The sequence below is a fragment of the Notamacropus eugenii genome, chromosome 3 (genome assembly GCF_028372415.1).
Source record: "Notamacropus eugenii isolate mMacEug1 chromosome 3, mMacEug1.pri_v2, whole genome shotgun sequence".
Lineage (NCBI taxonomy): Eukaryota > Metazoa > Chordata > Mammalia > Diprotodontia > Macropodidae > Notamacropus > Notamacropus eugenii.
In genome coordinates, this window is record NC_092874.1 from 17,444,256 (window position 1) to 17,457,443 (window position 13,188).

At 41.9% G+C, this 13,188-nt stretch overlaps 1 protein-coding gene and 1 long non-coding RNA gene across 10 annotated transcripts in view; one reads left to right on the plus strand and one right to left on the minus strand.

Moving 5' to 3' along the window:
* The window catches only part of SNX10 (sorting nexin 10), a 62,594-nt gene extending 54,954 nt beyond the window's left edge, over nucleotides 1-7,640 (plus strand). For all 9 annotated transcript variants that reach the window (XM_072650977.1, XM_072650975.1, XM_072650976.1 and 6 more), the window contains 2 exons: nucleotides 5,040-5,255; nucleotides 5,719-7,640. In XM_072650977.1, the coding sequence (XP_072507078.1) occupies nucleotides 5,040-5,255; nucleotides 5,719-5,800 (298 nt within the window). In that variant the 3' untranslated portion in view covers nucleotides 5,801-7,640. The remainder of the gene's footprint in view (nucleotides 1-5,039; nucleotides 5,256-5,718) is intronic.
* On the minus strand, nucleotides 5,382-11,239 carry LOC140532473 (uncharacterized). Its single transcript, XR_011976529.1, has 2 exons — nucleotides 9,517-11,239; nucleotides 5,382-5,796 (listed from the first exon to the last, which is right to left on the minus strand). It is a non-coding gene; the product is annotated as an uncharacterized lncRNA (long non-coding RNA).
* Nucleotides 11,240-13,188: the final 1,949 nt, after the last annotated feature.

A 13,188-nucleotide genomic window follows, 5' to 3' on the forward strand; every position in this document is an offset into this window, starting at 1 on the left:
TGGCTTGCCCAGGGTCACACTACTAATTACTGTCTGAGACTGGATTGGAACTCAGCTCTTCCTGACTCCATCTCTAATGCTCTCTCTACCCATTGTCTCACCTCATTGCCTAATTTGAATGTCTGGTATCATTTGGGAGGTGCAGTCATTATAACCTCTACTTCACAGACAAGAAGACTAAAAGTCAGAGATGTTAGGTGACTTGCTGATGAGGGGTGACAAAAGGAATGAGGTAGGGCTGAAGTAGTGAGCTGGCATCTACACCAACCTTGCCTAACCTTGGCATCTGTTGCTTTTTCCTATTTAAACGTTTCTCTCAGTTTATGTAGTTAAACAGGATTGTAGATTTGAAGCTCTAGGAACATTACTTGTTGAATCCAAGGCATGTTGTCACATCTTCTCATTTGTGAGTGTTGGCCACCATTCCCAGTAAACCTGCTTGATTCAGAAGGCCCTGAGAAATCATCTTCCCCTTTCCTATCTGAAATCTGTGTTCAGCAAAGGCATTAGAACACAGATCATGAGTGTCTTCAGTGATTCTGACCAAGTTTGCTTTCTTTCTTGCATGGTTGCATGCAAACAGTCAATCTGTTGTTTTTTAGACAACCTGAATCCAGCAGTTAACCTCCCCCATCCAAAAGGGCCTCTGATATTAGGCCAAGTTTCAAGAGAGACTGGAAATCATGAGGCAATGTGAGAACAGACTGGTCCAGCCCAGCGGTGCTTTCCATTAGAATTGTGTGTGCATAATGCACCTAATGAAATTGAAGTGAGGAAAACCAGACTTTGGGCTGGCCCATGGAAGGGGGGATATGCTTTGTCTGTGCAACTTCAACTTGTGAAGCAAAAGACAAAACTTCAACGTGGTTTGTTTTTGTATGTCTTCTGTTCTAACATCACCTGCGTTTCTCAGTGCCCCTACCTCCCTCCCTGAGAGGCATTCAAAGGAAGGTTTCAGATGAAGTGACAAAAGGCTTCCTGGATGAGTGGAGAGTGACTTTTTTGTTTCTTTCTATGAAAATGCCGATTCTCAGTATTACGTTGTAAATTTGTTTCGTGAAGCAGATTTGTTCGAAATAGCCATTGTTTAAAATCCCTATTCCACTGGAGAATTTGAGAATTTAGATTTTTATATTAGATTTGTTTAGAGTCCCTGTCAAATGTTAAGTGTAAAACACTTCAATATTCCTGAGGGTCTCTCGTGTCATTCAGCAACCCCAATCAAAGGTCCCTTCTTATGGGAAAATTTGACGCATCTCCCTTGGGTGTTGGTCCTGTCTGCCTCCCCAAATGATCATGTGTTTGCATCTCTTTTTACAGTTTGGAGGCCTCTCTTTCATCCAGAAGAATGTAGGCTGCCTGTTTTTCATTTTGTCTTTGTACCCTCAGCATCTATAGCCCATGATTGATCACATTTGTATTAGTTGACTGACGTATCCGTTCTCCCTGCTCCCTACCCCAGCTCCTGAAAGGTGTTAGCTCCTTGAAGGCAGGCAGGTTTTTTTGAATAGTTTCATAGTTCTAGAGTTGAAAGAGACTTCAGAGACCCTCTATTCCAACTCATTCATCTTATAAATGAGGAAATTGAGGCAGATAAGGGAAGATCATACGGGTTATAAGGGGTAGGATTTGATCTTAGACCTTCTGACTTCCAAAACCAGGACACTCATTGGATCATTTTGTTTTTCTATGTCCAGCACAATGTGTGGCATATATTAGGCTCTGTGAATTGGATTCAGATTGGTTTAGGGGAAGTATGTCAAATATAAGGTGGCAGAAGGATGGAGCATCTGGAGAGGGAAGTGTGACAAGGAGGAGTGAGCTACACTGATGCCCGCTGGACCACGGATGAATGCCCATTTCCTTTTCCTTAGTAATGCCTCCGCAGGATGATTTTTTTTTCCTGCTCCCACAAAAAAAAGAGGAAGCCTGTCTGCTTTTTTTAAATTTAAAAATGACACGTCCCAGCACTCCAGGCCTGGCAATGTTCTCCAAAGCCATCCCAGTGCCCAGGAGACAGAGCCGCTTCAGACGGCCTGGGATGCAGCTGCTTCCGAAAGGCATCCCCAGGAGAGTTTTAGCATCCTTCCTCCCACCCCGCCCGGCCCGGGCCTCGGAGGCTGAAACTGCAGCTTTGTGGCGCCTCGCTGGTCTGCCCTCTAGGTGGCACCATTAAGCAGCAAAGAAAACCGTGGAGTAATGAGTCCAATGTAAAGTAAAATTGGAAATTGAATTATAGCCGGAGAAAAGGGACAGTAGCCTTGAGGTGGGGCTCAGTCCGGCTCTTATCACGTCCGTCGGCTGCTCCCACGCGTTAGCTCCCTCGCAAGTTAATAACGGCGCCCGAGCAGTTCAAGGCTTGGGCGAATTGCTTTGGACGTGAAATAAAGCCGAAATGAATTTGTGTCCGATGTCATTGACATCAGTGCTCATTACTTCTGGGGTGCAATGCCTCAAACCATCGGAAATCAATTGTAAAGATTGCGCATTATTTTATAAAGAAAATAAAATACATTTCCAACAGCAACAAGGCAGTAAGTACAGTCTCAGGAAGAGTTACTTATCCACGGGCTGGAGGGCAGGAAAGGGCTGGAGGTAAGGGGCAGGAAGCTGGGGGTGAAACTGTGCCCCCTACCACCCTCCCCCCATCCGTGGCCATCCCCCCTCGCCCAGTCCGGAAAAGTTTATTGAGATGGGCGGGGTCCTTGCCGACCTCCTCCTCATTGGAAATATTGAGTGCATGAGAGCAGTTTGAAAATGCAGAAAACACGCTGCTTTCTGAGGCTGGTATCGGGTGCTGTGTGCCGTTTTATCATGGAATGAGCACATCAGATGTTTTTTGTTGTTTTTGTTTGTTTTTTGGGTGGGGGCAGATTGGGTAGGAGAGCCATGGTGACCCTATAATGCCGTGGCAAGGAGGGATGAGTTACACCTCTGACTTGGAAATGTCACATTTAAAAAGTATCATCCCTTTAGTTTCCTTTGGGTGGCCCCAAACTTGTGCTGCTTAGAAATTCTTTTGGGACCTGGGCTAGAAAAGGGAACCTGGGTCTATTTTGTTTGTAGAGGAGTGTGTGTGTGTGTGTGTGTGTGATTTTTTTATTTGATGCAGTATCTTTGCTTAGCATGTTCACACGTGTTCAAATAAATCTAAATGTACATGCCATGTCTTTCAAAGATACAAGCACGTAGCGAAGCACAGTATTAAAAAATACATTGTGTACATGTGTACACATACATACAGAATATGTTAATGTGCTAGGTACTAGGATAGGAGTAGACGCATTGGCACACATACACACGCATATGTACGTGTCTGGGTACACATGCTCCTTTTAGTCTATCTGTGTTACCACACTCTCTAAACTTGGAGTTTCATACATCTGTATACATGGCCACACAATCTACATACATGCACACATACACATTCACATGTGTACATGTTACCATATATACATTTAAACACTCACATTGATACATACAGATATGAACATACATGCAGACATAAGCAAATGCCAATTCCTCACAGCATGCAGAGGCTCAAAATTCATCTTCAAAAGAAAAAAATATATTTATGTATGTAATACACATGTACAAATGTCTAGGCATATTAGCTAGCATTTACATAGGGCTTACTATTGTGCCAGGCACAATGTTAAATGCTTAACAATGATAATCTCATTTGATCCGGGCTATCTCATTTTGAGCTTTATGTAGCCCTCTCTATCTGTCTGTCTATCTGTCTATCTATCATCTATCTATCTATCTATCTATCTATCTATCTATCTATCAATCTATCTATCTATCTCATGAACATGAGTCTAAATAAATGGAGTCTTTTCATTATATTGATAACTCTAGATTTTTAAGGAGATAAAAATAAACCCCATATGCACACTCCTCATGTAGTCAGGTCTCCCAAAACAGAAAAAATCAGATCAGTTTTGTTTGATGGGGAAGAAATCTGTATTTCATAAAGCTGACTTTAAAGTTCTGTAATTCCACAAGACTCTCCTTGGATTTTGGACAGCACTAATTCTGGCCACTTAATTTGGAGTTTCGGGCTCTGTCTTATGTCAGTTACAGGAAATTCACCTATCATTGAACAATGCATCAAAGATCAAACCCTTACCTTCCCGGGCTTGTGTAAAAGGCTTGCGTTTAGGTTTACATGAATTGTCAAATCAGAGGAAGTGTGTTTCCCAAACAGAGGGTCCCCCATTATGATACAACTATGGTTACTCATCGGCTGGAATTTAGTATGTGTGTAGTAATCCTCCTCAAACATAATTCTGATACAAAATTTAGAATCTTTGGACAAATCTTTCTGTAACGTAAAAGGTTTAACTTGACAGACCTCCTAGGTGCCTCAGATTCTAGCCGCATGTTTAATGAAAAGAAATAATCCTTAAATTAGGTTGCTGATTCTAACAACTCATATCCTGATGCAGGTAAAGATATGGGAGAAATTCAAATTTGGAGTTATTAAAAAAATCTTAAGCCAGACTTTGTCTATATCTAAATATATACATTTATCTTATATGTTAAAGCAAATTTGTAAACATGTCTAAATTTAAAGCATCCTATTATTCACGTATGTTTGTTTTAAACTAAGTGTCCTTGAGAAACTAGATGTTTTCAGTACAGTCTAACCAGTAAAGATCACTGAGCTGAGCTAGTGGTTAGCCATTTAAAAACTTCTTTAAAGGAAAATAAATTTATATGATAATATAAGCAAAATATTTCTGTAACTGCTCTGCACAGCTGTAGCAGATGGGTAAATTGCAGAAGTGCCCTTGGAGTTATTCTTATAACAGATGTCCTTCTCTATTAGCTTCATGTTCTTACTCACCTAAAATTCCAAATAATTTAATAAAAATTAATATATGCTAACATCACCTCAGTAGGTATCTACCTTAATTGTAGGTCTAAGTGATATGGTCTTTCTTATGATATTTTAAAAAATGATTTTCTTCTTCAGGCCACACAATCATCCATTTCAGTCTCTCATTCTTATGTGTGTCTGTATTTTTAAATAGGATCCTACAAAATGCCCTTTTGCTCTCAGACAGCAGACTTCACCTCTTCTTACAGAGTCACTTAAGTTCTGAAGATATCGAGGCCTGTGTTTCTGGACAGACAAGATATTCTGTTACTGAAGCAATTCATAAGTTTGCTTCATCAAACAGACGTTTCCCTAAAGAAGATGATGAAGGGGAAAAAAAAGACAATTCTATAGAGTATGGCTCAGAAAGGTACTTCGTTACATTTGTTTTTCATATATGTGTATGTGTATTTACATTCCACATATTTGTGTACAGACACACACACACACACACACTCCACTTTTTTGTTGATGTAATACTAAGATAATGAAAAAATTAATTGACTGAGATTTTATTGAGCTGTGACAGCGCATCATAGAAGTCTTCACACACACCTCCACACTGAATTAATGAATGCAGTAGAAATTCAATTATCTGCATTCTGATTATGTGAATTTCATTTAGTCAGACTTGAATTATTCGCGTTTAAATTATCTAGCTAAAAAAATATCCAACTGCACTCCAAATGGCTAATTAAAAGTCCAAATTTCCTGTCTCTCTTTGTGACTGGAGATAATTAAAGTTCTCCTCTGTTACTCAGCCTTTGAGTGTGTTGTGAAAACCAATTTCCTCTTTTTATTATTTTTCTCTCTCTCTTTTTTTTTTTTTGCAGTTCATCCTCCGAGCTTGATCACAGTTGTAAAGACAGCAGTCCACATGGATGTAAAACAACCCCAGCTCTTCAAGAATCCTGAAAAATAATTTTTATGTTACTATCTTAGTAATAGGAAATTATGCCCATGTCATAAAGACAGAGTTGGTTCACAATAGTACCTCCCTACATAAAGCACTTTGTCAGGGAGACATGATTAGTGGTGTGTTCTCAAAGCTATTGCTCCCCCACCCCCCTTTTTTTTAAAGTTCATTAATGGTTCCCAGTTCAGGGTTTTATATTGTCTTATTTTGGTTAAGGCAGAGAGGAAGGAAAACTCTCTTGGCTATGAGTCAGTAAAATGACTAATAACTGAATTTTCAGGATAGAATGATTGATAAATTAGCTCCTGCTCCGAAAGGAAATAATTTACGTTAATATATGGATGTGAATTTCAACTTGTGTGTGCTATGTAAAACCATTGGTTTTGTTCAATTAGAAAACCCACTTGCTACATAAACAGTTTAAAACCAGGATATTGCATTTCCCCTACACTAACATGTCAATTTAAATAGACTTTTGAAACCTGTCATAGGCTTTTGCAGGTCATACTCTAGCAAGGACCATACCCCATTGCAGTGGATCAGCAAGATTTGCTGATATTATGTGGCGCCATCCCCTATACAGGGTAAAAACTGAGCTGTTAGTGTGAGTGTGTGGCTGACTCAGTACTAGCTAGGGCCGCTCAGCTTTCTAGCCTGCTGTTTATCGTGCATCCAGATGGAATACACAGGTTAGGAACATAGAGCAATATTAAAATACTTTTTACCCAAGAGTGCAAATTCAAATAAATAGGGCAACTAACATCTCTTCAGACTTAGCAAAATATCTTCATAAACAAGGATCAACTCATGCCTCAGATTTAGGGATCCTCAGCCGTTGTTTTTGTCTTGCATTTGGCAGGGATTAATTTTTCTTTTAAAATGTGTCATTTCTTCACTTGAAATTCTTCAGTATCTCTAGGGGTTGTTACTAATTTCTTCACTAAGTGGAAAGACAGGTCTTAAAAACAAGACTAAAGGCAATGTTTACCAAAAAGTATTCTGCTAATTTAGGAAATAAGATTAACTAATTGATTATGCATTAAAAAAAAGTATTGATTCCCTTACCCCCTTTAAGGCTACACTTGAGAAATGTTGCAGTCTAGTAAAATATGTCCTTAGATAACTTTCTGTTGACATAGCACTTTAATAAGATAATTATCCAAATTTCTTCCTTGTCCAGTTGGACAAAGTAATCAGTTTCCATTCTGAGAAACTGACAGGAAGATATTTACAAAGAAATGAAAATAACTTGTTGCTTCTCTTGGCTTTTCCTCCTGGAGGTTGGTGGAAGATGCTTGAGAAAAAGGCAGTTAATTTAGGGAGTATTTTTGTCATTCTATTATTAATAAACTCCTAATGGAGGTCAAAGGATTATACTGAAAGTACAGCACAAAACAAAAAATGTAAGACAAGAATTATTCTCTTAATTTTGCTGTCTTGCTTTCTTGTTTGGTCTAAATTCTTATTAGATTTTGCTTAGGATCTTGATTTAGTATGTGAGGCCTGTTACTGCATCATGGGAGAGCCATTAATTGAAAACAGGGGAAAAAAACCCCAAGATTTAAGAGCTTTTCTAATCACCTTGGTAACGGAATGGGGGTAAGAGGAGGGGGTGGCTTGCCATCTAGCGATTAGATTTATTTATTTATTTTTCTTAGCAATACATATTTGAATTTACAATCACTATTTCACTTTTGGAATATTTTTTAGAAAATGTGATCAGCCATAAATTTTAATGTTATTTTTAGATCATAACATAAATATCAAAATGTCTACCTTGTAATTTGTTCCGTAAGATAAAGTGGATTTTTGTTTCTAAATTAAATATGAAGAAATTTAGTCTGGTCTGTTTGGTTTATTTCTGAGAAAAAAAAATCATTCATTTTTTTCATTGAGATCTTTGTTTTTATTGTTTTTTCAAATTACCTAAAGAACATTAGCAAATTGAATTTAGTTTTCCCAGTTGGTTATTTTACAGTTAAAGTTTGAGGATAGTATTTTTGGTTCAGTTGTTTTGATTTCCAAACACAGGTCGACTAAATAAGTTATTTCCTGTCACTCTCATGAATTTGGATCTAACATAGCAGTTTTGTTGAACTTAACCTCTATGCTCCCCACCTCCCCCATTTTCCTGGTTTGTTGATATCTTTGTTGGCATTCTTACTCACCTGGATCAATTCCATATAAACCTTTCCATGGAGACAAAAACTCTTGCGGTAACTTATGGAGAATAAATGCCATTCAGTGATTTTTATTTTAAAAATTTTTTATTTAAAAAATAAATATAAAAAAAGGCAAATGTCAAATACTGGAAAATGTTTTGTGGTTTGCTGGGAGTAGTAGGTGGCTAGCTATTATTAACTTAGATAGTTGGGATTTTTGTAAAAAAGGTGATACTTTCCTACTACCCTTCCTTTTAATTGGTTTATTTGGAACTTAAAGGTTTCCACCACTAAATTCAAAAATCTGTTATGTTATTCAAAAGTTCAACATTTAGGATAGTAATTAATATTCTTCTTTAAAATGTTATGCTTTTAAAATTGCTACTAAAAGGAAAATGCTACAAGGAAGTAGCTTGGTATTTTTAAGCTCACAAGCATTTATAAGCAATGTCCATTGAGAAAGGTTTTGCCAGTATGGCAGTTTTTTCCAAGACTAATTCACATTTTATTGCATAAATACAAGCATACTTTTGGAAAGGAAATGCAGCAGATTTCCTCAGCAGTTCTTATAAATAAAAAAGATGAATTTAGTCCCAATTCTGGAAGTATACTCAACAATCATTTTAGTTTTATTTTGAAATAATCCTCTTTAGCTCCCTGAAGATGCACCATCATCAAGCCACAAGGACAGTTTCAGCCCTTGAGCCAAAATGGTATGCAAGATAGGCCTTTAAATATTTAAGACAAAAATGAATCCCCCTCCCATATCTCCTTTCAAGTCCCCTGTTCCTTATTCTTTCTAAGTCAACATCCTTAACATCTCAAGTTACTTTGTTGCAACATTTTGAACAAAATATACCCTTCTCACCCGGGTCATGGGTGGAAATATTTTTTTCCAGGAAAAAAAAAATTGTGGTTTGCTGGTTTTATTGTGTAGAAGGGCTAGAAGAAAGTTTTTAGATGAAAAAAAAAATCCAAACCAGTGCTTCCTGGAATTAAAGTTTTTAACGACCACTTGACAAAGCACCGCCGTCCCTCCAATGACTCCCCCTTCAAAAAAAAACCTCTCATCATTAATGATTACAGTTTGTATGGTGGAGGTGAGAATTTGAAAAATATGTAAACAAGGTAACAAATGCTGCCTTTAAAAAAAAGCCAGTGTTTACAATTCTGGGTCCCTCCGGCACCATTGTCCCCTTAAGTCACACCCTACTATTGACCTTCCTTTTCTTGCAGGAAACTTTCCTCCCTCATCGTCCTGACAAGTGCACTCACTGGACATTTAGCAGTTTAAGCTCTGCCGGTCCATGACCCTTTCCTTTTTCTGCAAAATTTCTATGCCTTTTGAACCATGGTCTATATCAGAAAAAGGAAAAAAAACCAAACAAATCCAGGACGAAGCCCCATTTACCCGTGCATTTACACTCTTGTGTCTGGACACCCGAGAGGCAACTCCCCTCCTCCCTCCTTGGTCCCCCTCGCCACGGCCCCTGACTCTGCAGCAGCCGGAGGCCGGGCAGCACCTCAAACAGCGCTTCTGGCTAGCTTCTTACCTCCGGGCCTTCTTTATAGCTCCCCCCCCACCCACTTGCAGTAGTTTTCCTGCAGCTGCAAACACACACTGACTGCGTGCGGGGTTCTGTCTCAGTGGCCTGCGCACACGCTCACGCGCTCTCTGCGTGTTTCTCTCTTTGCCCCGCACACGCGCGTTCCTCCCCTCCTCCCCAGCTTTGGTTTGCAGTATGCACAGTCTCCAGCAGGCTCGGGCTGCTGGGACTGTTTGTCAGGTAACCAGGCAGCCGGCCTTGGTCCGGTAACCCATGGCAACCGCCCTGGTAACCCATAGCAACCGCAACAAAAAGGGGAGGGGGAGGAGGAGGAGTGTGAACAACCACGTTCACAAAAAGACAGCAATTTACTGCACAGGCACTGAGTGCGGACCCTGAACCCCTATTGCTTAAAAACCCAGGCCTGGCGAGCCCCCTTGTCCAGGATTAAACCCTTTAGAACTCGGCTTAGAACCCGGGAAGGGGGTGGTGGCGGCTGTGGCTTGGGATGCTTCTCCTTCCTCCCCTTCTTCCAGTCCTATCAGGGGTGGAAAGCAGTGGTCAAGGATTTTAATGATCACCCATTCCTTCCTGTGCATCAGTGGGAGCGAGGGAGGGGGCCCCCACCTGGCTCCACATTTTGTGGTGGGAGCCCCATGTATTCAGTAAAGAAGGGGCACTGTGTGGCTGGAAAACATTATTGCGTCTCCGCCGGTCAGTGCGTGCTTATGTGCCCCTGCGTGTCTGCGGAGGTGGGCGTGGGTAGCTGTGCCCGTGCACCCGTGCCTGCACGCCCGTGTGTCGGTAATTATGTAGGTGGATGACTGTGCACAAGCCTTTCTCGTAGGCGGCTTCCATGTTTGTAGGTCTGTGTGTGCGTGCGCGCGTTGGTGCGGTTCTGTTTGTGACTGCGGGCGTGCGCATGTGCACACGCTTTTGTCTCTCTGGGTCTGGGGCTACAATGGCACGCCTTTGTGTGTGCGTGTGTGCGCGTGTGTGTATGTGTATATGTGTATGTGTGTGTTCCGGCCCGGGGGGGGGGTGCCCCAGCCTGTGTATGTGTGTGTGTGTATGTGTATGTGTGTGTTCCGGCCCGGGGGGGGGGGGTGCCCCAGCCTGTGTGTGTGTGTGTGTGTGTGTGTGTGTGTGTGTGTGTATGTGTGTGTTCCGGCCCGGGGGGGGTGCCCCAGCCTGTGTATGTGTGTGTGTGTGTGTATGTGTGTGTATGTGTGTGTGTGTGTGTGTGTGTGTGTGTGTGTGTGTGTTCCAGTCCGGTGGGTGGGTGCCCCAGCCTGGTTCCGCAGAAACTCTTTGTTTCGCGGGCGCCGGGCGGGCAGCTCGGGGCCGTGTCAGGGGAGGGGAGGGAGGCAGGCCCCGACTTTCACGAATACCTTGCCCCCGAGGGTCAGGCCTGGGAGTCCAAGGCCTTAATTCTGGGGCCGGAAACCCACCGCTTTCCTAGGGGTGCCCACTCTACGCGCAGGCCAGTACAAAGGCCCGCCCACCCGCGCAGGCCTTCCCAGGGACCCCGCCTTTCCTTTGGAGCTCCCGCGGGGGCTGCTACGGAAGGCGAAGATCACCCCCGGCTGGGGGTCCGCTGGCGGATCACCTTCCAGAAATATCTCGGTGTTGATGAGACCTAGAACTGCGTTCACTTAGCTTTTTGGCTTCCCAGAGGGAGCGGGGCTGTAGCTGCTTTATCTCAGGGACCCCGCAGATCCCGCCCAGGGAAAGCCTTCCCCGGAAGGCTCCTTTGTACTTGGCTACAATGTAGCTTTGGGACTGGCGGCCGTCTGGGGGCGCTTGCGAGAGGGGCGCGGCGGCGGGAGGCCAGCGCCCGGCTCCTCCCAGGGATGACTGCTATGGGGGGGGGGGGGCAAGAAATCCAGGGATTGGGGCCCAATTCTAGCCCCAGCCATTTTTCAATTCCATGTATTGGTGTGTTTCCATTTCATTATCGATCTGCACATCAGAACACAATGCACACATATGTAGAGGTCCCACCCGTGTTTAGGGAACTCATGTCATCCTTCAGAACCTGGGATCCCAGATACAGACTAGCATTTCAGGTCTAATTCGTAGTCCTCTGATGGGGGCTCAGAGCCAGACAAACGATGGCAGGCTGTACTGAGGTTCTGCACGGTGGTCTCCACGAACACAGCCCCCCTCATAGTTCTGGCCCTCATTCCCTCTCACCTAGATTGTTCTAACAGCCTCCCCATCAGTCACCTTGACAACTACAATTCATGACCTTCACATAGCTGCCAACATGGCTTTCACAAAATATAGGTCTGAGCACATCACCTCGGTGCTTCTATAAACTCTCATGGATCCCTAGTGCCCCAGGATCAAATATTTTTCATCATCATGTTATCCTTTTCTAATGTCTTTTTTTGTGTACATTTTTATAATGTTCATAACCATTAGTACAACAGCACAAGTACGTAATTTAAAACAAGTAAATACACTTATATTAGAGGTGTGTATCTAAAAGTTTTTGATAGAAGTGTGCAACCAAAATAATTTGGAGACCACTACACCATCCTATCTGTCTGCGCTTATAAAGTATGTACTACATGTTGAGTTGGTTTTTGTTTTTTTGGTCAGGACCTGTGATTTTGTGGATAAATGGAACTCCAGTGAGGAAACTTCCTGTACCAATGAAGATAGCACCAGATAACTTCACAGTTTTAGGAAATTATCTGAGACACTTGAAAGGTTCAGTGAGGGCCTGGGTCACATGGCAACATGTACTTAAATGGGGGGTGAGAGACTTGAACCCAGGTCTTCCTGAATCCAAGGCTGGCTTGCAAGATCAAGCGTGGGCACACACACACACACACACAGAGTATTGTTATCATAAATAATGTGCAATTCCTAACTTCAGAACTGAAGAAGGCCAGAGAAGTGATTTGTTCAATTTTATAAAGCCAAAGCGTTTCACCACCTGAGATCTGTTACCATGGGCAAAGCTTATTTGACTTCCATGAACTTGGTTTTGTCATCTGCAAAATGGGGACATTGATAATATTAGTGTTATCTATCCTTCCGGGTTGTAGTGAGTAAACCATAGGTACATAGTATGTCTATAAGCTATACATATATACACATACCACGTATATAGCACATCTGGTATTTATGGTATATGTCTCTGTGTATACACACACACACACACATATATATATATACACACCATAATAAATATATGTGTGTGTGTATGCATGTATGTATTTGTTCAAGTGTGATTTCTGACACATACTAACGTTGTGATCACCAGTATACCATTTGATGTTTCATTGGCCAAGGCTATAAATTATATATAGTTGCTAATCTGGGGAACTCTGAGACCCAGTGAATATGGCACTGAACTTCGACTTTAACCTGAGTTCAAACTGAGCCTCAGATACTAGCTGTGCGACCCTGGCCAAGTCACCCAGCCTCTGTTTGCTCCAGTTTCCTCACCTGTAAAAGTGCTGTATGGTTGTGCTATAGCATTGTGAGTTCTTAGACGTATTAATAATACTAGCTAACATATTTATATTTCTTATGAATAAATACTTATTGGTTGACTGACTAATAGGTACCCCAAAGGTCGCTTGCAGTTTTCAGTCTGCGATCTTTGATCCCTCTAATTCCAGATTTTTAGGAACATCTGTGGTGGAAGGGCTGACCAATGGG